A 25650-nucleotide genomic window follows, 5' to 3' on the forward strand; every position below is an offset into this window, starting at 1 on the left:
AAAACACTGGCTTTTCCCAATGAAAAACACTGCTTTTTTCAATGGAGAACACTGCTTTTTCCCAATGGAGAACACTGCTTTTTTCAATGGAGAACACTGCTTTTTTCAATGGAGAACACTGCTTTTTCCCAATGGAAAACACTGCTTTTTTCAATGGAGAACACTGCTTTTTCCCAATGGAAAACACTGCTTTTTCCCAATGGAAAACACTGTTTATTCCCAATGGAGAACACTGCTTTTTCCCAATGGAGAACACTGCTTTTTTTCCAGAGGACCTGTGGACCGATGTAAAGATTTCTACTGCCACCTTCCACTTAATTCCAAACACAGCTTTCTCACTCAAGGGCCACATAGAAATAAGCAATACCTCTCCTAATTTCACAGCAAAAATATGTGCAAGGGGTACTTTACCCCTACTTTCATTGGTTGGTTTATTGATTCATTTGATTTTATTTCATTTTTGGGGAAGGACAGAAGTTGAGGACAAGAGTGATAAGAAAGCTTGAGGACTCCAAGTGAAAATAAGCAGAGCTTTTTTGGAAATGTGATACTTCTAAGTGGGGGCAGAGGGAAGCAGAATGAAACAGCCTAATCACAACATGTGCCTTTGGAAAATAACATGCAATAACTGCAACCCAGAGCCCAGCCACAACAAAGTCAAGGTCAAGCTGCACGAACAGCTTAAACTGTGGCATTTCCTGAGTTTTACTTGTTTGGCTTTACAGCCTAAGCATATTGTTCTTCTAGTTATTTTCTATTCCATATATGAAACACATTCAACCTGCCCATTATTCATTAGTAGCTGGTGTTTAAAAGGAAATGGAATAAAGCCATGGGGGCTGTGGCAAAAAATCACTGCGGGACTTGTCGCTATATTTCTTTGGCCTTTTGTTTTGAGGAACTGCAGAGTGAAATATTGCCCTCAGGACAGAAGAAAAAAAAAATAGTTGTCTCAGTGTTACATGAAGAAATTCCAGCCCTTAGCTCCAGGCAATCACAGCCTCAGCAACCCCCTATCCCATGGTGATATTTTTCTGTGTTTTCCCTCCACAGTCAGGGTTTATAGGCTGGGAAAGAGCTCAGACACTGTGGTGTGTTATGTGCACACAGTGGTTTGTTCTGGGTGTCTGTGAGGAGCTTGAGGTTTGTTCCCATCAATTCAGGCCACTTTATTTTATGTTCTCTGAACATGTACATGCAGAAAGCTTTTTCATAACAATTCTAGGCAGAGTAGTGAAAGGAGCTTTTAATGTCAAATTATAGTGCGGAAAATAGAAAAAAATAAAAACCAGACAAACAAACCTCTTGTAAAAACAACAGCAGGTATTCAGACACCTTTCCTTTTTATCACATTCTCAGTTCTGCAAATAAGAAAACATATCCATCCAAAAAACCTCAGTGGAGGTCGATTAATTTTAACTGATAGTCTCTATAGAGAAAGCTTCGCCTTTGGAGAACTTTCTGCCAGTGATGTGGATACCCTGGAGATCAGATATAATTTTTAGAAAGATGGTGTTAAGTAACATGAGGGATCATAGGGTGCCAGGAAAATTCAGGCTGGAAGGACTATGAGGAGTCTCTGCTCGAAGCAAGATCAACTCTGAGGTCAGACCAAGTCACGCAAAGCCTTGAGAATGGCTGGAGACTGTGCAGCCCCCAGGAAACCTCATAGCCAGGAATTGGAGCTCTCTTTCCTTGTCTCTCAGGTCTGATCCTTTTTACCATGGAAGTTCCTTTTGGAAAACCTCAGAGATAAAATGTCATCCAATCTTGTCCTCAAAGCTGATTTTCCAAGGGGATAGAGCTCTGCATGGCACTTGTCATCAGTTTGGAATCTTGATATCATAAAGGGAAAAGCATTTCCTTCTTTGTCACTGATATGGATATGAGTTCTTTGTTGTCACAGACACTCATCTCCTGGAAACTGCTGGTTTAGATGTTAGATTAGCTCATTTAAATATAACTGAAATTTTTAATAAGGTGTTCCAAGGAAAAGTCAGAGGAAGAACAAGGGAGAAGCTGCAAGGTAAGAGGATGAGAGGCAGTAAGAGAATGTCAGTGTGCTGGACTGAAGAAGAAAAGTGATTTTCTGAGGGCAATTACAAGTATTGGGTGCTGACAATGATCTTGATAATGCTTTCACTAATAAACTTGGCAAAACTGAGAGTATACTAATTAAAGTGATGACAAGAGGCATCACTGACACAGAGGCATTCAGTCCACTGAAGTAATTGAATGGGGACTGGAATAACAGAAATGGGATGAGATTTAACACTTTGAAGTGATAAGGTCACACATTTGGAGATTAGGAACTATTAATCTAGTAAAGCTTCAAGTTTTCCAGAGCAAACAGCTGAGAGGAAAACATGACAGGGTGTGTTGGTCAGTCAGGGGATGGCTGTGGGGCACTGACATGGCAGAGCCATCAAAAAGACAAATGTGATTCTGGAGGCTTCAGGTAGAATGCTTCAAGGAGCCATCAGAAAATGTTAATTGTGCCTTCCAAAGCAGCTGTTTTATCATCTGGAGCTGCGCACACACTTCCAGTCAGCTCTGTTCGACAAAGATATTAAACAGAAAATATTACATTCTTGTTTGCTAGAAGAAAGAAATTAAAATGAGATGTGAGTGAGGAGACAGAGATTCCACCTTGATTTGTGATATAAAAAAGAGCCAGTGTGGGTCAAACAGGGAACAGAAAGTAATTTCTCCTTACAGGATGTCACCTAATGAACCATTTCACAGGGCAAAGTCAAATGTTCTCAAGCTCTGCCAGGGGAGGCTCAGGTTGGATATTAGAAAAAATTTCTTCACTAAAAGAGTGGTCAAGCACTGGCACAGGCTGCCCAGGGCAGTGGTGGAGTCACCATCCCTGGGGGGGGTTAAAAAGCAAGCAGGTGTGGCACTTCACAGCATGGGAGGGGTGGTACATGGTCAAAACTCAGACTTGGTGATCTTGAGGGTCTTTTCCAACCTCAAGGATTCTGTGATTTGCCAAAAACGTGTTGGTTGGCTATGGGAGACACATCCCACAGTGCAGATTCGCTTCAGATTATCACAGCAACATAAAACTGCTGAGACTTCTGTCTTATTTCCCAGTCAAACCAATTTATAATTTTATCCTAACCAGATGAAATGGTCTGTGAAATCCTGGAAATTAGCTTCTTTTCTGTTTTTCCACAAAGTTTTGTGTCCTTTCTGTCCTCTCAGTTAAATGACAACTGAGAATACAAAAAAAAATATTCATGAAAAGACCCTTTCTAAATGCTGGAGATGTCACTGTGCTCAAGATGAGAGCTGGACTGGTAAAATAAGGGATAAAAGTGTCATAATCTTTCCATCTGGAATTGCATATTTTTAAATCAGAATTCGCCATGTAGGTAATGAGGAAGCTGAAGATGAAGGCAGGGACTGAAAGCAATTAAGTAGCCTGATAAATTAGAGAATTTGCACCTATCCAGGATTTTATTAGGCTTTGTTTAAACAAGGCAAAGAGAAGTGGAAAAAGTATCACTCAAAATAAGAATAAAAACCAACCAGTTCCATGGATGTAGATGAAAGTAATACTTTAATTTGCTTGGATGGGGAGAAGATAAATTTCTACTGAATGTTGCAGCAATCATCAATATCAGGTCAAGAATACCTTCTCAACAGCAGCAATCTGTGCTGATACTCTGTGATTTTTATAACTCAGGTCTTTCCTTGACCATTTTCCACCACATCAGGTTCCACAGTCTAATTTCTACTTTTCAAAAACAGCTCATTCCAGTGGAAGAGATAATTTATCAATAAGCCATTTTTAAAAATCTACATATTTTGCTTAAATTTTAACACATATACCGAAAACAAATTAGCAGATATCCATCAGACTCCTCAAGCATACGTTTCTTGAGAAAAAATCTAGAAGAAAACCTCAGAAAAAGAGCCAAGGCTGAAGAGCTGCAATTCCCATTCATTGTGGCCTTACACAAGAGTAAATCCACTGAATTCCTGACTCTGACCCTGAATGAAAGCTGTGTCAGCAAGCAGGAATTGAATGGCACTGGGATGTTGATATGAAACCTGGAGCTGAGAGAAGAGAATAGAAAAAATGATAATTAAGTTATACTGAAGTTCATATTTAAGACCACCAGAAGTCATCCCTGTGTTGCATAGTCTGTCCTACACATATCCTTATTTTTCTTACTGCTAAATTTTAATTTAATGTGTTGCACGAAGAGCTTGTGACATTGCAAAGTGTCTGGGGACCAAAACAATATTCCTTGCTGTCTCTTGAGGAGCCAAGGCTGTGCACAGCCAACAGAGCAGCGTGCAAGGAAATGCACACACTCCAGAAAAAAGACAGGGAACAAAATCCCCAACCTCACTGCTTCTGCACGTCAAGGAGGATTTCCCTGAAATCACAACTAAGTGGAACTGAAGGCTCTCCATGCACAGAGAAGAACAGCAAACAGAAAATAAAAGGATAGGAACAGGCAGAAAAGAGGACAAATTGAGGACAACAGCAGCCAGCACAATGACCATAATGAGAATGACTGGATTGCACCTTGAAAGGTCACGGTTTTTTGGGTCCTGTGTGGTCCTGGGTGTGTGGATTTGCAGCTGGTGGGAGCCAGCCCCTCCACACACCCCCATCTCCATCCAGGCACTTTCCAAGGGCGCTGTCACCAGAGTTATCCCAGATCTCCCAGGGGAATCCCACCGCCAGCTGCAGGGCATGCAGCCCTTCCTCATGGTGCTGTGCCTCCAACTCTGCCCTGCCTTTCCTAAGTGGGGGCTGAAACATACAGCTCCCAAATCCAGATGTTTCTCTACTTAATAAAGCAGGAACTGGGTGAGGATTTATTGATGGAACACTTTGCAGCCAACTAATGTGAATTGCTGATGGAAACATAAGAAATGCAGCATTAATCGAGTTATGCTGAGGTCTGGGATAGATCACTGCAGGGAAGAAACACAGACCTGGCAGAGATCTGACTTAGCCAACAGGTAAAACAGGTTTTACACAGCATTTTCCACAGTGGATGCTTCTCTGTCACTGAAATTCACAGCGAAAGCTCAGCACAAATAACCACAGATTTAGAGGAGCAAAGAACTGATGTGAGAAGATCATTGGCTACTGATTTCTTCCTAATTTTGAGGCTCATTATTTTTGCAAGCAAAGTATTTAATCAAATGTTAATGGTAATAAAAAAAGCCTAAATTCAGTGGCACACCAGAGCCTTGTGTCACATCTGTGTCCAGCAGCAAAAGTCACCAATGCTTGCCAAAATCTAAAGCTCAAAGTCACTTCACAGATATTTAGGGCAGGTGTTTAGTGAAAGCCAAGTACCTGTGCCTCTTCTATGGCCAATGGAGAGCATTAGCTAACTCCAGATGTGCATTTATTTTACACTTAACAGCACACAGCTTCCTAAGATGGCAAGTTTTGCAAAGGCAAAGCTAGGAAATGATTTCCATCAAGGACAACCACTTACCCATGGGCAAGGTGGTCACCTGGAAGCAGGTTGTGGTCCAGATCCAGAGCATCAATTGATTTTCTGCTTCTGGATTTATCAAAAAAAAAAAAGTTTTTTAACTGATGTGTTACACTGACAACTGAAAGAACATGGAAAATATTCATTTGTGGAAATTACAACCATCTGTACTTCTTTACTATCCTGGAATTAGGAGAATTATGTTAATAATGAGTCATTATTTCCATTTGCATTTGGCTTCCCATGAACGGACCTCTGAATCTTCAGAGGAGCTCAGGATACCCCTAAAAAAATGCACACAAAGAGAATGTGAACCAAGGCAATGTCAGTGGCTGGGAAGGGGATAAAACACAGGGGCTCAGATTTCTCAAACTGAAACATCTCAGGAGCCTTCTGGAAACCCCAAACTAAGGGAAACATCAATATGTGAACATTAGAGGAGAAATTGTGATGATGTTAACACGCAGCAGGACCTGAGTTCCTCTCACTTCTCCCCACCAGAAGTTGCATAACCACATTAGTGCATTAGTGCTCCTGCAGGAGAAGAGCCATGCATGGCCTGGGAGCTTTATGGTTTCCTGACAGGAGCTGGCTCACATCCAGCCAGCTGAGAGCTCGGGCAGGGAGGCTGGGGCTGGCTGCACCCCCAGGCAGGGCCTTGGCTCTGCTTAAATCTGCAGCCAAGCACCTGCCCCCTCTCAAGAGGGGCAATAGATGGTCCTGGTGTTCAGCCAGGCTGCCAGAACAGCTGTGATTTATCCTCTAAAGGGAGTGAGGAGCAGCTGAGGGAGCTGGGAAAGGGGCCCATCCTGGAGAGAAGGAGGCTCAGGCAGCACCTCATGGCTCTCTACAGCTCCCTGACACAAGATCATAACAAGGTGCCTCTGCTCCCAAGTAACAAGCAACAGGACAAAAGGACATGGCCTCAAGATGTGCCTGGGGAGGTTTAGATTGGATATTGGGGAAAATTTCTTCACAGAAAGGGTTGTCCAGCCCCAGAAGAGGCTGCCCATGGCAGTGGTGGAGTCCCCATCCCTGGAGGAATTTAAAAGCCGTGTGGATGTGGCACCTGGGCACATGGGGCAGTGGTGGCCTTGGCAGTGCTGGGTGAAAAATTGGACTCTGTGATCTTAAAAGTATTTTCCAATCTAAATGAATCTATGATTCTAAGGGACTTGGCCAAGTTCCTGCTGTCCAGCACACAATAAAATTCCTGTGTGGGCCTTAAGCACCAGCTCCAGACAGGGAGAGTAGCTCAGAATGCAGGTTGTGCACCCAGGCACAGATTAGGGTAGGTGGTCAAATATGGAAGTAGTGTCAAAAAAACCCAGGTTCTATTATGGTTAATGATCATCTCAGAGCAAAATTCCAAGAGGAGCCGAGCTGTTCCAGGCTGCACAGCTACTGCAGAAATGTCCAGGAAATCACAGGCACGAGGGGATTGGGGGAGCTGCCTGGGACAGTGGCAGAGAGCATCACCTAAAATACTTAGATTTTAATTGCAGTTAAGGGGAGATTTTTAAATGTACCATTAATGTGTTTAAAACTCAGTTCCATCATCTTTAAAACTCAGTCAGACCCTTGGTAATCCCCATTTTGGCCCTCTATAAAGCAGTTTGTGCCTATGGACTTTATGAGGAGGACATTACCCTCCACACACTCTTGGGGGATTCAAGGCACACAGGCATGGGAGATCCTTGGTGACAGAATTAGAAATCAAACAGGAATTTTAGCCTTGTCTTTTCCACTTGTCCTTACCTTTTTGCCAGTTCAGATATCAAACCCAGGCTGTCACACCTGCCACAACCTGCACTGAAACCTCCCCTGTGGGCAATATGCTACTTTTCTGTGTGTGAGCTATACCGATTTCTCCAATATTAATTATAATTTAAAAGTATCTTTTGTCCCTTACTGGTTCTACTGGTCTGTCCTTACAAGGCACAGCATTTCTTTTTATGTTTTTTAATTCAGACTATGATATCAAAGTAATCCCTTCTGGCTCGAAAAAATGTAAGCTCATCAATGTTTCAGACTGGAAGAAATGCTGTCACTAAATATCAGCCAACGTCTCCTTTCCTCTTCCTAGGTTCTTCAATGTTTTTGTCTCGCTGGATCCAGGAAAAACTTGGTCTCTAGCTACAACAACCAGTCCCAGCAATGAGGCTGCATTTCTGCTTGGGGGATGGTTGTGTTTTTTATTTCCAACCACGTGTCCCCGCTGTCAAATTCCATGTCATTTTTATTTAATCTGATTCTCTATCAAGCTGATTCCCTGTCTCCCAAGCCTCCCTGTCTTCCAGCTGGACATTTTTTAAAGCAGTGATTTGCAAAAACATTAAAGAAGGCATATAAATAAATTGCTGTCTGGAGAGTGAGTCATCATTATTTAATAGGACTGTCTCATAAAAAGTGGCTGTTTGTTGGCAAAGCAGACCCATGCTGCCCCAAATTTATCCTGCTGCTCTCCAGTCTCCTGAGGGTTTGTCCTGCTCTATCACTTCCTGATATTTTGCTTCCTGTTAAACAAGGTTTTGATGTGGCAGGGGCTTAGGGGAGGACAGCAAAAGCACTCCAAGAGCTGAGACACGAGAGCTGCCCTGTTGTAGTGTGGCTGCAGCATGATGGATTCACAGGATCATTAAGGTTGGAAAAGACCTTTAAGATCATCAGATCTGATTGTTAAAGGACAAGATGGTCTGCAAATCACATTTACATCTTTATTTCTATGAATTTGGGGCATTTTAAGGAATTTTTCCTGAGGAAAACCTGAGTGTGCTTTTACAGAGTGCAAAAGATGGCAAAAATACAACAGGGATAGGTTTGACCAAGTCTGAGATCCCGCTCTCTGCCACCACCCCCACTCACTTGGGTCTCCCAACATTTCTACAGAGTCTGAGCTTATTTCTTCACGCCCAAAATTCTGCTAAATAAGCAAACAGGGAGGATCCAATTAAAATAAACCTCAGGCACTTCCCCTTCTGTCCCACCTTACACCTGCTGTGGCCTAGTTCCCATTTATATTCCACATATTTAGACCCCACACAGGAGCCATGCAATGACCCCACTTCTCCACTTCCACAAGTTCTCCCTTGTCCCCATCACGGTGTTGAGCTGCTGGCTCCCAGCACTGAAGCTTTCCCAGCACCATCTCACCAGTGGGAGAGCTCCAGATGAGCAGAGGAGCTGCACGTCCCTACCTTGAAAAAATTATGCAGCCAAACCTCCCAAAAAATCCAGTGATGAAGCCAAAATGCTGCTGTTCCTCATTTCCACTTCTTCATCCGTGACTCTTCTGTAAGGACATGGCTTAGATAAACCCACATATGGTGAGGGGGTTTTTGAGGGGTTTTTTATATTGTGATACCTTGCTGACAGGCAGAGTTCCCACTGAGAGTGGCCACAATACAGATAATACAAATAATACAAATTCCTTCTCATTCCCATTCCCTTGAAGTTCCCACCCATTCCTCTCCGTGTGCAGAACAGATGTGACCCCAGTGCTTCTATTTTAGGCCCTCAGTAGCATTTGAACAGGTATGAGAGACTTTTTGATGAGAATTCCAGCTAGAAAAAGGATTAGGTCTATGTCTGGTGCCAAACAGTGCAATTCCTATGAAGCAAAAACCCAAGAAAAATTGAATATTTTAATGACTTCCACTGAGGACCTGATGAGTCCCTGTGCCTTTACATCAGACCTAATACACCTGAAGGTCACCCATACTATTAAAAGAAAAAAAAAAAAAGAGTACTGAATAATAATATCCCACTTTTTAGATAGAAATTTTATTTTCATTTTCTACTAAGAGTGTTTCCAGAGGTCACAGAGCAGGAGGGCAGAGCACCCGAGCTAAGGATCAGCCTCTCTCCATCCACCACATGTGGAATGGAGACTAAACACTACATTTCTAAATAAAGGATCTTAGAGTAAAAATGTCTTTCTTCATTAAAAAGTGACTAAGAAGCACTAGAAAACAGCCCATGAATCCCAAGTTATGGTGCCTTGAGTAACAAAAGGAAATTGGGAAAAGTTCCAACATATGGAAAATTAAATTAAATTAGGCTTGGACAGGAATCTTGTAGTTATTGTGTAGTTATAATATTATGATATTATTATAATCCAGTGGTTATACTGGATCTGTGTCACCAGGTATGGCAACCCTGTTCTTTAGGAAGGTCACTTTTCCTGCCTGAGGAATGCAGAACAAAGGGATAGATAATTATTACACCTTTATGCAATGAAGGCTACAAATAATGATCAAGGTTCTCTCCCCATTTAGCCTCCATCTTCTTTATTTCATTAGCTAAGAGCCAGGACAGAAAATATGTTTATCCTCAGCAAAACCCTGGTAATACTGGCAGAAGAAAATTAAATAATTATCTGTCTTAAAAAAAACCAACAAAACAACAAACTAATTTGGGCTTAATTCTTTTCTACTTACAAAGATAATCGTCCTAATAGGTATTTTGCATTTGGTTATAGTTTATCTAGAAATGGCAATTATTAGCATGCCTTGACAATGGAACAAGCCAAGCTACTAAGGAGGTGTAATTATAACATAAGATATATGCAATTAAACATTATACATTGACAAGCCCTTGACAGCCTGCATTGAGTTAATCTCATGGTATTGCTCACAAGGGCTGGGAGTACCCAGTGCCCCTTCTGAGCTGAATGCACATTTGGATAATACATTCTCCTTTCCTCAGCTCTTCCTGCAACTAGATCACACATTCCTCATTTCCTGGCAGTGTTTAAAATGGCATTTTAAAAGATCCATCCAGACCTATTTGCACAATAGCCCAGAGTAATGCCCATTACTGCAAAATGTGAGTGTATATATTTGATGTACAGGGAAGTGGCACTCTCCTGGACCCTGATGCACTGAGCTACTGTGAAGGCTGATGATGTTTTGCTGGAAAAGATGAGGAATATATGCAAAAAACCCACCTGGTGTTGATATTCATATAACAAACCTCATAAGCAGGTGATAAATTGTCTTTTCATGCCCTCCTCACCTGAACTTTAACTTTTAGTGTTTTTCCCTCCCAGTTCCTTCAGAGTTTCAAAATCTCTGACTGGTTTTAAGCAGAAACTGTGTTATTATACACAAAATCATGGGAAGTCTTTGAGGCTTTTTCTGCATTTGGCCTAAACAAGGAATTTTTCTTGCCTGAGAGCTTGTTTCAGCAAGATGAGCATGGATGCAGCATGAGCAGTAGTGTTTCCATGCAAGCTGAAAATCAAGTATCTAATAATACACAGAGTTTATAAGCAAGTAGAGGAATTCTGTCATTGAAAAACAGATCTCCAGCTCCATTACAGACCCAGCATTTTCCTCTCTGTCCCAAACCATGACATATAACCTGTGATGTCCTCCAATTACAGAAAACACTGGTTTAGCTTATTCCACATTAGAGGGTTTTCAAACATTAGCCTGGATTTCTCCTCTCTCCACATCCCTTCCAGCTGGACTAAGGGTGAGTAAAGCACATGAGTGCACATATGGAATGAAAAATGAGTCACCAAAGGCTCTGAGCCATGCTGAATCTCTTTCCCCTTCTCACAAGTAATTCAGCACTGCAAGTGAGGACAATCCTGCCTCCCTGTGCCACAGAGGTATCCAAAAGCTAAGACATTCTATGAATAAGACAATGTAGCTGGTTTGTTTTTTCTTTTTCTTCTTCTTCTTGTGAATAATTAATAGAGAGCTCTTGTTGCTTCACTTGAATGCCCATTTCCTACTCACTGGCAGGAAAACATCTGTGGTCAGAAGCTCAGCTGCTGCAAAGAGGTGTGTAATGGACAAGGGATGGCTTCTGCCAGCTGATGATTTGAAAGAAGATATTTCAGCACTGAAAGTTCTCCATTCCTGACTAGACAGAGAAGTCTGTATGAAGTATATATATATATATTATATATATAATTATATATATATATAAATTATATATATATAATTATATATATATAAATTATATATATATAAACTCTGTATGAAGTGAGCAGCAGCTACAAAAATTAGTATTTTAAAGTAAAAAAGGGAGGGAAGGTTATCTGTGCTTCACAAGTAAACTTGAAATTTTGGGACCAGTCCAAGATCACTTTTCTTCTTCTTTTGAGTCTTTTATATCAATGTCAAGATCATCTCCACAACATCTGAGCACTTTCCACACAGACCATCATATCATCATTATTTATCACGTTTCTTCTTCTCCTCTCTCTGCAGCAAGATAAACATGTGCCTTTCAAAGGGTTGTGGGGTCAGTTTTGTTTCTATTTTTAATTAGGATAATTTAATTAGGATTATTAATTAGGGGACATGAAGTCTGGCTGTCTTTTAGTACATTTATATATTTTTATGGAGGTGTGGAAAATAGGAAAATAATGCAAGTCCCTTGACAGGAGGGAGGCAAAATTTATGAGGATATTGTCTTGGCCTCAGTAAATCTGCTGCACATTTGACCTTTCACTATATGGAAGAAAGTCACAGTGTGGCAAAGAAATGAACTTTTTGACCATGATATTTACTCTGGAGATTTACAAGGACTTTTAGATATTCTGAGCTTACCTCCCACATCTTGGAGAAAACAAGTGAGTTCATGAATGGCAAAATAATATGTTTTATATTTGTGTACTAGTTTGAAATCAAACCAGTGAGAGATCGCAAGTCAGAATTATAATTTAATAGGAAAATGATAAAAAGAATAAATGCAATAATATCAAAAACACTGACAGAGTCAGAATACAGCCTGGAACCCTGTTAGGGTGATGGTAGTCGTCCAGATGAGGTGGTCTTGTTGAAGCGTGATCCTCTGGAAGAAAGGGGGTAGCTCCTGTCCTCTGGAAGTCCCGTAGGTAAGGGCTGCTGTGGTGTTCGAATTCTCAGCTTATATCCAGTATGGAATGCTTGGCTCCTCCCTCGGGGAGGAGCATCTCACAATGGGATGGTGAGTCATGAGATAAGGCTTTGATGAGCCATTAACAGAAAACAGTCCAGGAGGAAGTTATCTCTGAGTCATGCAGCAAGGCAGTGGTGGGCCCATTAACAGGGGACAATACAGGGGGAAGTTATCTATGAGTCATGGGGCAGGGCATTGATGGGCCCATTAACAGAAGGTAGCCCGGGGGGGGGGGGAGGCAGGGAGCACTGCCTCACCTGGTTTCAACAGTACATGAGGATGGTGATAGAATATACTGCAACCCAGGACATAATCCACCCCTTATTCTATTACCATCTACATAATTCCAAATCAGTACCTTCCTTAAACTCCACACACACACACACACATATATATATATATATATATATAATGGAACCTTACACACAGTTCTCACTTAAAATGAGGTCTCCTTGTGGCACACATCGGGTTTCTCCATCTTTCCGCATTACCCACCAAGTGCAACTAGGTCTTTGAGCGAAGACAATCTCACGGATAGGTTTGCTCTTGCTTGAGGTGGGATTAATCCAAACAGTCTTTCCTAACATACCTCTCATGTGTACCACAGGGACTTTATCTCCATCCACCGTGTGCAAGGGTTCAGACTGGGCAGGACCAGCTCGATTGATGGATCTTCTGGTGTTAACTATCCAGGTGGCCTTTGCTAAGTTCACTTCTCAATTTTTGAAGGTTCCTCCACCAAGTGCTTTTAGGGTAGTCTTGAGTAGTCCATTGCACCGTTCAACTTTCCCAGCAGCTGGTGCATGATAAGGGATATGATAGATCCATTCAATTCCATGTTCTCTGGCCCAAGTACTTACGAGGCTGTTCTTGAAATGCGTCTCGTTGTCTGACTCGATTCTCTCAGGGGTGCCATGTCTCCAAAGGACTTGCTTTTCCAGGCCCAAGATGGTGTTCCGGGCAGTAGCATGAGGCACAGGGTATGTCTCCAGCCATCCAGTGGTTGCTTCCACTATGGTCAACACGTAGTGCTTGCTTTGGCGGGTTTGGGGAAGGGTGATGTAGTCAATTTGCCAGGCTTCCCCATACCTGTACTTGGACCATCTTCCACCGTACCACAGAGGCTTTACCCGCTTGGCCTGTTTGATTGCAGCGCAGGTCTCGCAGTTGTGGATAACCTGTGAGATGCTGTCCATAGTAAGGTCCACCCCTCGCTCACGAGCCCATCGGTACGTTGTATCTCGTCCCTGATGACCAGAGGCATCATGGGCCCAACGAGCTAAAAATAATTCTCCCTTGTGCTGCCAGTCCAGATCCACCTGTGATATTTTCACCTTGGCAGCTCGATCCACCTGCTCATTGTTACGGTGCTCTTCATTAGCCCGACTTTTGGGTACATGAGCATCCACGTGTCGAACCTTCACGATCAGCTTCTCCACCCGAGCGGCGATGTCCTGCCAAATCTCAGCGGCCCAGATGGGTTTCCCTCTGCGCTGCCAGTTGGCTTTTCTCCATCGATCCAGCCATCCCCACAGAGCATTAGCTACCATCCAGGAGTCAGTGTAGAGATAGAGCCTCGGCCACTTCTTTCTTTCAGCAATATCTAAAGCCAGCTGGACAGCTTTAAGTTCTGCGACCTGACTCGATCCACCCTCTCCCTCGGTAGCTTGTGCAACTCGTCGTGTGGGGCTCCATACAGCAGCTTTTCATTTCCGGTTAGTGCTTACAATTCGGCAGGAACCATCGGTGAAGAGGGCATATCGTCTTTCACTCTCCGGTAGCTCATTATATGGTGGGGCTTCTTCAGCACGTGTCACTTGCTCCTCTTCTTCAGAAGATAATCCAAAAGTCTCACCTTCAGGCCAGTTTGTTATAATTTCCAGAATCCCAGGGCGGTTCAGGTTTCTAATACGGGCACGCTGTGTAATGAGGGCAATCCATTTGCTCCAAGTAGCATCGGTGGCATGATGCGTGGAAGGAATCTTTCCCTTGAACATCCACCCCAGCACCGGCAGTCGGGGTGCCAGAAGCAGCTGCACTTCAGTACCAATGACCTCTGAGGCAGCTTGGACTCCTTCATAGGCGGCCAAAATTTCCTTCTCTGTTGGGGTGTAGTTGGCCTCGGATCCTCTGTAGCTTCGGCTCCAGAATCCCAGTGGTCGACCCCGAGTCTCACCAGGCACCTTCTGCCAAAGGCTCCAGGACAGACCATTGTTCCCGGCTGCAGAGTAGAGCACGTTTTTCACTTCTGGCCCCGTTCTGACTGGACCAAGGGCTACCGCATGAGCGATTTCCTGCTTGATCTGGGCGAAAGCTTGTTGCTGTTCAGGGCCCCAATGGAAATTGTTCTTCTTGCGGGTAACCAGGTAGAGAGGGCTCACAATCTGGCTATATTCAGGAATGTGCATTCTCCAAAAGCCTATGGCACCTAGGAAAGCTTGTGTTTCCTTCTTGTTGGTCGGTGGAGACATCGCAGTGATCTTATTGATGACTTCAGTGGGAATCTGACGCCGTCCATCTTGCCACTTTACCCTCAGGAACTGGATCTCTCGGGCAGGTCCCTTGACTTTGCTCTTCTTGATGGCAAAACCAGCCTTCAGGAGAATCTGGATGATCTTCTGTCCCTTCTCAAATACTTCTGCTGCCGTGTTCCCTCACACAATGATGTCATCAATGTACTGCAGGTGTTCTGGAGCCTCACCCTTTTCTAGCACAGTCTGGATCAGTCCATGGCAGATAGTAGGACTGTGCTTCCACCCCTGGGGCAATCGGTTCTAGGTATACTGCACACCCCTCCAGGTGAAGGCAAACTGAGGCCTGCACTCTGCTGCCAGAGGAATGGAGAAAAACGCATTTGCAATATCAATGGTCGCGTACCACTTTGCTGCCTTGGATTCCAGCTCATACTGAAGCTCCAGCATGTCTGGTACAGCTGCACTCAGTGGTGGCGTGACTTTATTCAGTCCACGGTAATCCACCGTCAGTCTCCATTCTCCACTGGACTTACGCACTGGCCATATGGGGCTGTTAAAGGGTGAACGAGCCTTGCTGACCACCCCTTGGCTCTCCAGCTCACGAATCATCGTATGGATGGGGACCACAGAGTCTCTGTCGGTGCGGTATTGCCGACGGTGCACTGTTGCTCTGGCAATTGGTACCTGTTGTTCTTCAACTCTCAGTAGTCCCACAGCAGAAGGGTTGTCTGAGAGACCAGGCAAGGTACTCAGTTGTCTGATGCCTTCTGTCTCTAGAGCAGCTATCCCAAAAGCCCAGCGATAACCTTTTGGGTCTTTGAAGTACCCGTTCCTGAGGTAATCTATGCCGAGGATGCATGGGGCCTCTGGACCAGTCACGATGGGGTGTTTCTGCCACTCATTCTCAGTTAAACTCCCTTCAGCTTCCAGTACCGTGAGCTCCTGGGATCCCCCTGTCACCCCAGAAATAGAAATGGGTTCCGCTCCCACATACCTTGATGGCATTAGAGTGCATTGAGCGCCGGTATCAACCAAAGCCGTATATCTTTGTGGGTCAGATGTGCCAGGCCATCGGATCTACACTGTCCAATAGATCCGGTTGTCCCTCTCCTCTACCTGGCTAGAGGCAGGGACCCTCTAATCCTGGTCATGGTGCACGTTGCTCTCCTCCGGTGAATATGCTCTTGATGTCCCTTCAAGAGGATCACTCATATCATCATTTCTATACCTTCTGATGTTCTGGCCACGAGAGACCGGAGCGGCGCTGGCTCTAGATGAGCTCCTTGTGGTAGTTGTCCCTCTTTTTAGTTCACGTACCCGGGCTGCTAAGGAGGAGGTGGGTTTTCCATCCCACTTCCTCATGTCTTCTCCATGCTCCTGGAGAAAAAACCAGAGGTTACCTCGTGGAGTGTATCCTTTCTCCCTGGCTGGGGAATGCCTACTCCTAATAGCAGAGACTCTTGTTGGTTCTGGGGAGACGTGGTAAATTTCTTCCTTAAGTTCCTTTTTTAGTTTCTGATGGCCCTCTTCAATCAAGCTCCGGACTTGCTCAGCCAGCCTTGTTTCCACAGATGAGACATGGGTGCGAAACGGGGCAGTGACAGTGTCTTCGTAGATTCTTAGTTTATTGGCCAGGACACCCACCCTGTCCTCACCTTCTCTCCATTGCAGTGTTGCCAGGTAACGGGAGTACATCTCTGGTCCAAGCCGTGCAAATCTCAGCCACATCTGTGACGTGCACTGGACACCATCTGGGCTCTTAGGAAATCTCTCATCTTCTGCAAAAAATGATCTCCAGCACAGCCAACTCCCTCAGGCATCGGATACCCTGTTCCATTGTGCTCCATTTTCCCTGGTGCACCTGGAGGTCTTCTTTGCAGAGGTATCTGTCCCTTACACTTGTCAGCAGTCGCCTCCAGAGGCTGAGAGTTTCTTGGGTTCTCCCAATCCCCTGGTCAATGACCACATCCCGGGACAGCGATCCCAGTTGCCTGGCCTCACTTCCATCCAGGATGGTGTCGTTTGCTGCAGCGTCCCAGATGCGGAGCAGCCAGGTTAAGATGGACTCGTTCGTCTGGCGGGTGAATTCCCTCCGCAGGTCACGCAGCTCACCTAGGGATAGAGAGCGAGTGATAATCTCTGGTTCTGTCTCCTCCGCTGCGTGTGAAGGTCCTGCCTCACCCTCATCAGTCACTATGCGGACTGATTTGCTTTTTGATTTCTTTTTCTGAATGGGGGCAACTTCTACCGGTTTAGGCTGCTCTGGTTCGGTGACTGTTTGTGTGGAGGTGCTCATGGCCCTTTTGGTTCCTTTCTCCTCTGTGGTAGTCTGCGTAGACATGGACGCTGTTGTTTTGCTCTTGGTTCCTTTCTCCTCTGTGGCAGTCTGAGTGGACACGGATGCTGTTGCTTTGCTCTTGGTTTCTTTCTCCTCTGTGGCAGTCTGCGTAGACACGGACGCTGTGGCTTTGCTCTTGGTTCCTTTCTCCTCTGTGGCAGTCTGTGTGGTCATGGATGCTGTTGCTCTGCTCTTGGTTCTTTTCTCTTCCTCCTCAAGAAGACGCTGTACCACACCAAACAGTGCTTTGTTTCTAAGCATGGTGTACATGGTGCAGGCCATGCAGAGAAAACAAAACAGCAAGACTAGGCTGTCCTTGGCATCCAGAGAGAACTCAATATTTTTAAAAACTGCTGTGCCTGACCTGAAAGGCTGGAAGAAACCACTCTCCACTCTTCCCACCAAGGGCAGGGTGCGATTGTTGAGAAGGTCCCAGATGTAGCAGCCCAGACTAGGATAAGCAAACAAAATTGAGTATATATTCCGAATGGTATTCATTGCCTCACAGGTTATCATGCCATAAGCATAATAAACCAATAAAGCAATTCTCATACCATTCCCTGGTCTCAACAGGAGCAATACAACAGGCAAGTAGTTCCCCATGTGAGGGAAAATATAGAGAGCAAGATACAGTACCCATATAGACAAGCCAACCACCATGGTGGATAGGTTTCTGTTAATATGAAATTGCAATTCTGACTTTCTCTCAGGTTAATGCCCCACGTTGGGCGCCAAAATATGTACTAGTTTGAAATCAAACCAGTGAGAGATCGCAAGTCAGAATTATAATTTAATAGGAAAATGATAAAAAGAATAAATGCAATAATATCAAAAACACTGACAGAGTCAGAATACAGCCTGGAACCCTGTTAGGGTGATGGTAGTCGTCCAGATGAGGTGGTCTTGTTGAAGCGTGATCCTCTGGAAGAAAGGGGGTAGCTCCTGTCCTCTGGAAGTCCCGTAGGTAAGGGCTGCTGTGGTGTTCGAATTCTCAGCTTATATCCAGTATGGAATGCTTGGCTCCTCCCTCGGGGAGGAGCATCTCACAATGGGATGGTGAGTCATGAGATAAGGCCTTGATGAGCCATTAACAGAAAACAGTCCAGGAGGAAGTTATCTCTGAGTCATGCAGCAAGGCAGTGGTGGGCCCATTAACAGGGGACAATACAGGGGGAAGTTATCTATGAGTCATGGGGAAGGGCATTGATGGGCCCATTAACAGAAGGTAGCCCGGGGGGGGGGGGAGGCAGGGAGCACTGCCTCACCTGGTTTCAACAGTACATGAGGATGGTGATAGAATATACTGCAACCCAGGACAATTTGATTTTAAAAAATAGTAAAGTTATGATGAATCTTGGTAAAAAGTGTGGGAATATAGGACCATAGAACGGTTTTGGTTGGAAAATACCTTAGAATTCCTCTTGTTTCATCCTCCATCATGGGCAGGGACAGCTTCCACTGTCCCAGGCTGCTCCAAGCCCCGTCCAACCTGGCCTTGGACACTTGCAGGGATCCAGGGGCAGCCACAGCTTCTCTGGGCACCCTGCGCCAGGGCCTGCCCACCCTTACAGGGGAGAATTTCTGCCCAACATCCCAGGTAAATCTACTCTCTTTCAGTTTGCAGTCATTCCCTCTTATCCTGTCACCCCATGCCCTTATAGAAAGTCTTCCTCCAGCTTTCTTGTAGTCTCTTTTCAGGTACTGGAAGAGTAAAAAAAAAATGGAGAATTCGTTTGAAAAGATAGACCATGTGGTATTTGTAAGGGAAATTTAAAAAAAACCCACAAAACCAACAAACCTACAGCTTTTATATATTCTTACTTTACTTGCTAAATCTTACTCATAAAAATTAGTAAGGTAAGCTAAAATACTTGCAGAAAAGCAAAATGGTGAAGAGATAAATACATTGTTTGAGAGAGAAATCCACAATGAGAGGGGAGAGGCAAAAGAAAAAGGTGGGCAGCAGACCCAGAAACTCAGTATGAGACTCCTGGGTTCAGAACACCTTCAAAAGTACAAATGCTTTGTTCCCTTAAACTCCTGAGGAGGGAGGTGACAAATATGTTACCCATTAAAAAAAATATGTTTTTTTTTAATGGAAAAGAACCTTGTTTTTCCCCTTGGGCTGACAACACTGGATTGGCAAAGACTGAGACCCCCTCTGTGTTATTCCATGGAGATCTCTCTTTCTGGCATAAAGCCAGAATTTGGGCTGGTACCAAGGGAGAACACCAGACCAAGCATTCACCTGAGATCCTGTTAGAAGCTCTGGCTCTTTGCCACACCTGAATTCCTCATGAGACTTCTTTAAAGCATTATATTTTGCTGTCTGACTAAGAAATTAGGTCAGCATGGCAGAACAGGCGAAGAGTCTTCCTGTGGCGGCTTGTAGGGAAGGACAAAAACACCTGGGCAAGGATTGAACTGCTAAGGAAGAAAAGCAGGTCCAAGAACTCCTTTCCATTTTGTTAGAAAGAGTCACCAATGCAGCAGAAGTAGTTGAATTTCACTTAGAACCTGGGCAAGGGGGACAGAATGTGTGTGGAAAGGAAGGTTTTGGTTATTTGTGCCTATCTGTGTGTCCTTACTGCAAGGAGCTGACTCCTGGCTTCCCTCCAGCAGCTCACAAAAGTCTTGCTGCCTCTTCCAGCACGGTTTCATTCCCTCCTCAGACTTCCCTCTGACACAATTCCCTCCTTCAATTCTCAGAGCCGATTTTTCAATGCCAGAACACCTCCTGCCCAGCCTGCTTTGTGCAGTGGAGCCTTGGGCAGTGACCCCGGGGTGGAGGAGAGACAGCCTTGAACAACAATAAAGAACAAAGGTAGCACTGAGGGGTCCTTAGTGCTGGAATAAAGTTTTTAATTCAATCCTCTTGAAACAGAGGAGGAGGGGTGGATTAGTCCAGACAACTCATTTTCAATCCACTCTTTCAGCATGAGCTGTCATAACTCACACTGACATCTTTGGGACCCAAAGAGCACCAGCCACCTTAAGCCCAGTCAGAAGAAAATAAAGAATGTTGCTATTTTGTTTCCATCCACTGATTCATGTCACCTCCCTTGATTCTGGCTTTCTGCGTTTTTAGTTATCTGCATTCCAGAAAAATAAATAAAAGCTGTATTTATAGCAGAAGTGGGTTTTTGCTTGTATATGTAGGTGGCAATTCCTACACCAGTAAACCCCAACAAGAGCAACTATTAATTTCATTTTACAAATTTGGTTGGTATATATAGCCAGTTCAAACTATTGTACAAGAGTCAAAAATATGCCAAGCACTTCCAAACTTACAGAACTGTGACTAAACTTGGTTAGGATTCAATAAGCTCTGCAGAGGTTAATTAAATTTGTATAGATTTATTCTTCATTCAGTGCTGTAAAAGGCTCTCCTCTTTGGCTGTCATTGCCAAGTTGGTGATGGGGGAAACTGAGAAGCCTGATCTACATCAATCTTCTGTGCTGCCAGATACTGAAATACTTTGCAGAATATTGGTCTGGCATAAATTGAGCAAAGGAGGAAGAAAACAGAGCTGCAGCTAAAAGCTGTTTGGGTGATCTGTGGGCTGCCACGAATGCTAGACTTGCAGGCACAAGTGACACATTGAAACCTTCCCTCGCTGGGAATTAGCTACAGAAAAATGAACATTTTCCATCTTGCTTTCAGACAAAATGGATGGTCACTTCTCCAGCAGGGCTGGGCGAGGGTGGAATGTGGTAATCTCGGTTCCACAGGGATGCTCACAGAACCCCAGCATGGCTCAGGTTGGAAGAGATGTCAGAGATCATCCACTTACAGCTCCTGCCCCGAGCAGGGACACCTTCCACTGTCCCAGGGTACTCCAAGCCCCATCCAGCCCAGCCTTGGACACTTCCAGAGATCCAGGGGCAGCCACAGCTTCTCTGGGCAGCTTCTCTGCCCACCCTCACAGGGAACAATTCCTGCCCAATATCCCATCCATCCCTGTCCTCTGGCAGTGGAAGCCATTCCTTGTGTCCTGTCTGTCCCTCCATCCCTTCTCCCAAGACCTTCCCCAGCTCTTCTGTAGCCTCTTTAGGTACTGCAAGGTCCTGGAAAGTTTCCCTGGAATATTCTCTTCTCCAGGCTGAACAGCCCCATCTCTCATCTCCCATCACTCACAAACAGCACTCAAGCACTCAGGCAAGCTCCCTGACATTCCAAATTACTGCAAAGGCTACTACTCATTTACACCAGGAGTACTACACACATCTACAACATTTCTTTAGGAAACCAAGTGGGGGTGGGTGTTTCCTAGCACAAGGGCTCAGGCAGGCAGGTAGCAAAGCAGGGTGGTCAGTGTCCCAGGAGAATTCCAATCCGTGGATTACACACACAGCAGGTGGCTGGGATGGAATAAAAAAGATGAAGGCAGAAGGCTGAGAGATTAAGATAACGTTTTAAAGAATACTTTGGATGTCCAAGTCCCTGCTCAGCCTAATCTGCTCTGCAAAGCTGCAAACATGGTTAAATCCAGCCCTCTTCCACCAAATTCTGGGACATGTGTTTGGTTTTTAGCTCATGACAAAGTGTTCTGCTAAATATGGATTGACTGCTGGGCCTGAGCCTGAGGATGTTGTTAAAGTAGTGGGGAGAGGAGAAGCAGTTAACATTATTTATTAAAAAGCTTTTAACAGCATTCCTTACAAAAAGCTGCTTAAGAAAGACATCTATCATGGGGAAAGGTTCTGCCTGGGGTTAAAAATGGGTAAAAAGATAAAAAAGGGCCAGACTTGATAGTCACTTATCATGGACAATTGTAGAAAGAGTCCACAAAAGAATGAAACCCTGCAATGTTCCTACAGCAACTCTGAGTAACCTGAAGTGTAGCTATGAACAGCTGGGGCTTTATTACCAAAAGTCATTAAAAAATATATATTTATGCTTTAAAAAACTATTTTATTTTAACAATTTGTAGTTAATGATCATCCTGAATATTTCAGTTGTGGATCCCCTGCATCAAAACTGAACTCCTTGGAGGATGACTTCTGCTTTCTCTTTGACATGAAAAACATCTTGCAAGGTCCAGGTAGCAGCTGAGACAAATATTAAAAAATACTGCAAATATGTGTTAATATTATAATATCAACTTATTAATAATATATAACATATAATTAATATATAATATATTATAATTAATGATAACATATTAACTAAAATATTTTAAATTGAGAAATTTTAACAAATATTAACAAATAATCTGGAGCAAGGCCTTCAGCAGCACTTTTTTTTTGTTTTGTTCCAGGAAAAATGTTGTTTATGTGATATAATATAGATTGGCCAAGACTAAATAAGACTTTGGAGAATTCTAGATGGCCAGACTAAACTCTCTGCAGAACATTCATGACAGATGAAATTCACTGCAGATAAATTTGAGGAGACACATGCTGGAAAGGACAATTCAGCTGCTCATATGCATAGCTGAGTTATAAATTAACTGTAATTATTCAAGAAAAAGATCTTGCTGTCACTGAAGACCATTCCATGAAAACATCTGCTCAGTGCACAGCAGGGATCAAGAAGCAAACAAAATGCCAAGATGTATTCAGAGAGGGTAAAGGTTTAAGGCTGGGAATATTATAAAACCATGGCCTAAGTCAGAGGTGTGCAAACATCTTGATCACTGTCATCAAATGCAATATAGAATTAATTTCTTGTGAAGAGAAAGGATTCAGGAAAAAAAATCGTGAGGGTAACATTGAAATAAGCAAGGGAATATAGATAAATGGAAAATCTCAATTTCCCCTCTCCTGCAGCACAAGTTATGGGGTTGGCCACTGTCCAAAAGACAAACTGAAGGAAGTCAAATTTTGAGTATTTTTTTTTAATAATTAACATGTGAAACGTATTCCTACAAACTCTCAGCTCAAGAGCTTAAACACTTTCAAAATATCTGTCAACATTCAAACTTAGAGATAGGCACCCTAAGAAGTGACAAAACCAAGCAATGACAGAAAATGACATTTGGAGGAAACATCCCCTCTGGCCAGGTTATTGAATATATTTCATAGTCATTAAAGACTTCTGAGGGTTTTACACTGGGGGTTGTCCAGTTTGCATGCAATATTCCATCTTATTTTACAATACTCTAAGGATTTCTGGAATGTTGCCAGATTTCTTCAATGTGTGCTGGACTGCTCAACCCGTGTGAATCAAGGGTTCAAACTTCTTGAGAGAGAAAACATCGAGCCAAAGTGTTGAAATAAAATGTTGAAATAAAAGTTAAAGTACGGCAAACTCGGAAAATAGAAGGAAAAGTAAAATTTAGACTAAAAGACTTGAAAAATGAGACTCCAGTTCATATCCTTCAGCAAGCCAAAAGTATAAGAAAATAGTTCAGTGAAAGGAAAGAAATATTAGCCAAAACCAGCTTTGGGAATTATTTCCTAACAAAAAAACATTTTAAGGATGTGAAACACAAAAATCTATTTTATGCTTCTCTATGCAGTTGATCATGCATTCCTTCAGGCAGGCAAATCCTATTGACTAAACAAGATTTATGTGCAGGGACCAACAACGGGATCAAACCTGAGGAACCCAGCAGTTTATACTGGAGGAGGGCAGGAGCTCTTCTGTCTTGGCAAAAATATGTGAGATTTGAAATATGGAGAAAAAGTCCAAAACAACATTAATTGTGGAAAAAAATGAGAGAGGGAAGGGAAGGGAAGGGAAGGGAAGGGAAGGGAAGGGAAGGGAAGGGAAGGGAAGGGAAGGGAAGGGAAGGGAAGGGAAGGGAAGGGAAGGGAAGGGAAGGGAAGGGAAGGGAAGGGAAGGGAAGGGAAGGGAAGGGAAGGGAAGGGAAGGGAAGGGAAGGGAAGGGAAGGGAAGGGAAGGGAAGGGAAGGGAAGGGAAGGGAAGGGAAGGGAAGGGAAGGGAAGGGAAGGGAAGGGAAGGGAAGGGAAGGGAAGGGAAGGGAAGGGAAGGGAAGGGAAGGGAAGGGAAGGGAAGGGAAGGGAAGGGAAGGGAAGGGAAGGGAAGGGAAGGGAAGGGAAGGGAAGGGAAGGGAAGGGAAGGGAAGGGAAGGGAAGGGAAGGGAAGGGAAGGGAAGGGAAGGGAAGGGAAGGGAAGGGAAGGGAAGGGAAGGGAAGGGAAGGGAAGGGAGTTCTTGGGGTAATCAGTCTTTTCTGACAGTGTGTTTTAGATTTCACACAGCAGCTTCCAGCAGCATCACACCAGAGTAGCTAAGTAACCATGAGACGTTTGCAAAGACCTTGATATTTCATCATTTATAATAAAAAAATAGAGCCAGACTAGTCTGAGAGCCTCCTGCCCAAAAACAGTTTAGGTTTATGCTTTCCCTGGTATTATTTCAGGATCTCAGCTCCTGAGTGTTTCAGACACTTTCTCAAGGGCTGATGGTTGGAGCACAGGTGCCTCTTGAGCTCCCTTTGCAAACTGGTACCAACAAAAGCTGTAGAGCAAGGAAGGCAAATGGCACCCAGACCACTCAGATTTAATTATTTGTGTTAGAAATACAAGATTCAGTGCCTTGTGTCTCTTTCCCACTGAGGTAATAGCTCTTTGAAATAGGGGATGGTGGCTCTGTGTCCCTTATCCCCATCTCTTCAATTCTACAGGAAATTCTGTCTGCACCCAAATGCCTTTTCTGAGAAAATGGATATCTAGTTTCCTTCAAGAAAAATAATAAAAAAAATGTTTTGATGAAACTGCATTTCATCAAAGAAAAGGCAATTTCTTAAAAATGTCCCAAACACCCCAGGGTAATACTTTGTCTTCTTTCTTCAGAGAGACCTACCTTGCCTGGAAAATGTGCACACTACAGAAATACACTGCTGGCAGCTCAGCTTGTAGAAACTTAATCCCTCCATGTCCACATGGAAGCTACTCCTGCACATGTAGCTAAGCAGTAGCGTTGTCTTTTGGTGCATTCAATGGTTACAAGAACATCTCCCTGCAAAAAGGGACTGTGGCACCAATAAAACCTATTTTATACTATTTATGTGGTGATAAAAATTGAAGCTACTCTGCCATCGCAGTTAAAATAGGACAAAATTAATTTGCAGAGGGTAAGAACACTGTAAGAACCTCATTCTAGCCCGTAGGATGCTCAATTATTTACTTCAATTATTGTGGTATGCATTTCCTATTTTTCCAGTAGCATATAAAGGCTGTAATCTGGGTCAACAGCCTCTTCATTTAAATATTGTTTGTACAGGTAGGTCCCTGTGGAAATATTGCAAGCACTGACACTGCTGTGGTTAAAGCAGAGCCATTTATCAGCTAAACTGCACTTGCTGGTCTTTTGCATGCTCTTACTGCAAATACAAGGTGAGACAAGTAAACTGGAAACAATTTATGTGAACACATTTTATTCTGTGCATGCAGCAGAGCTTGGCTATGGGTGGGTATCATCCTTGAAAAGATGAAGGGGTAAAGCCTTGAGCACTCTGGGCTGCCCTCTCAGCTGCCCCTGATCTGAGCAGGAAG

General features: G+C 43.7%; 1 protein-coding gene across 1 annotated transcript; it reads right to left on the bottom strand.

Annotated features, from left to right (window-relative positions):
* Positions 1-12143: 12143 nt before the first annotated feature.
* On the bottom strand, positions 12144-16628 carry LOC147652868 (uncharacterized). Its single transcript, XM_086890435.1, has 2 exons — positions 16504-16628; positions 12144-16225 (listed from the first exon to the last, which is right to left on the bottom strand). Exon 2 carries the CDS (start codon positions 13922-13924, stop codon positions 13091-13093), a length of 834 nt encoding a protein of 277 aa, XP_086746561.1. The 5' UTR covers positions 13925-16225; positions 16504-16628; the 3' UTR covers positions 12144-13090.
* Positions 16629-25650: the final 9022 nt, after the last annotated feature.

Source organism: Cyanistes caeruleus, chromosome 5 (assembly GCF_971803275.1).
Source record: "Cyanistes caeruleus chromosome 5, bCyaCae1.hap1.1, whole genome shotgun sequence".
NCBI lineage: Eukaryota > Metazoa > Chordata > Aves > Passeriformes > Paridae > Cyanistes > Cyanistes caeruleus.

Coding starts and splice junctions, on each gene's coding strand:
- LOC147652868 (XM_086890435.1), bottom strand. CDS start 13,924: ATGGTAGCTAATGCTCTGTGGGGATGGCTGGATCGATGGAGAAAAGCC.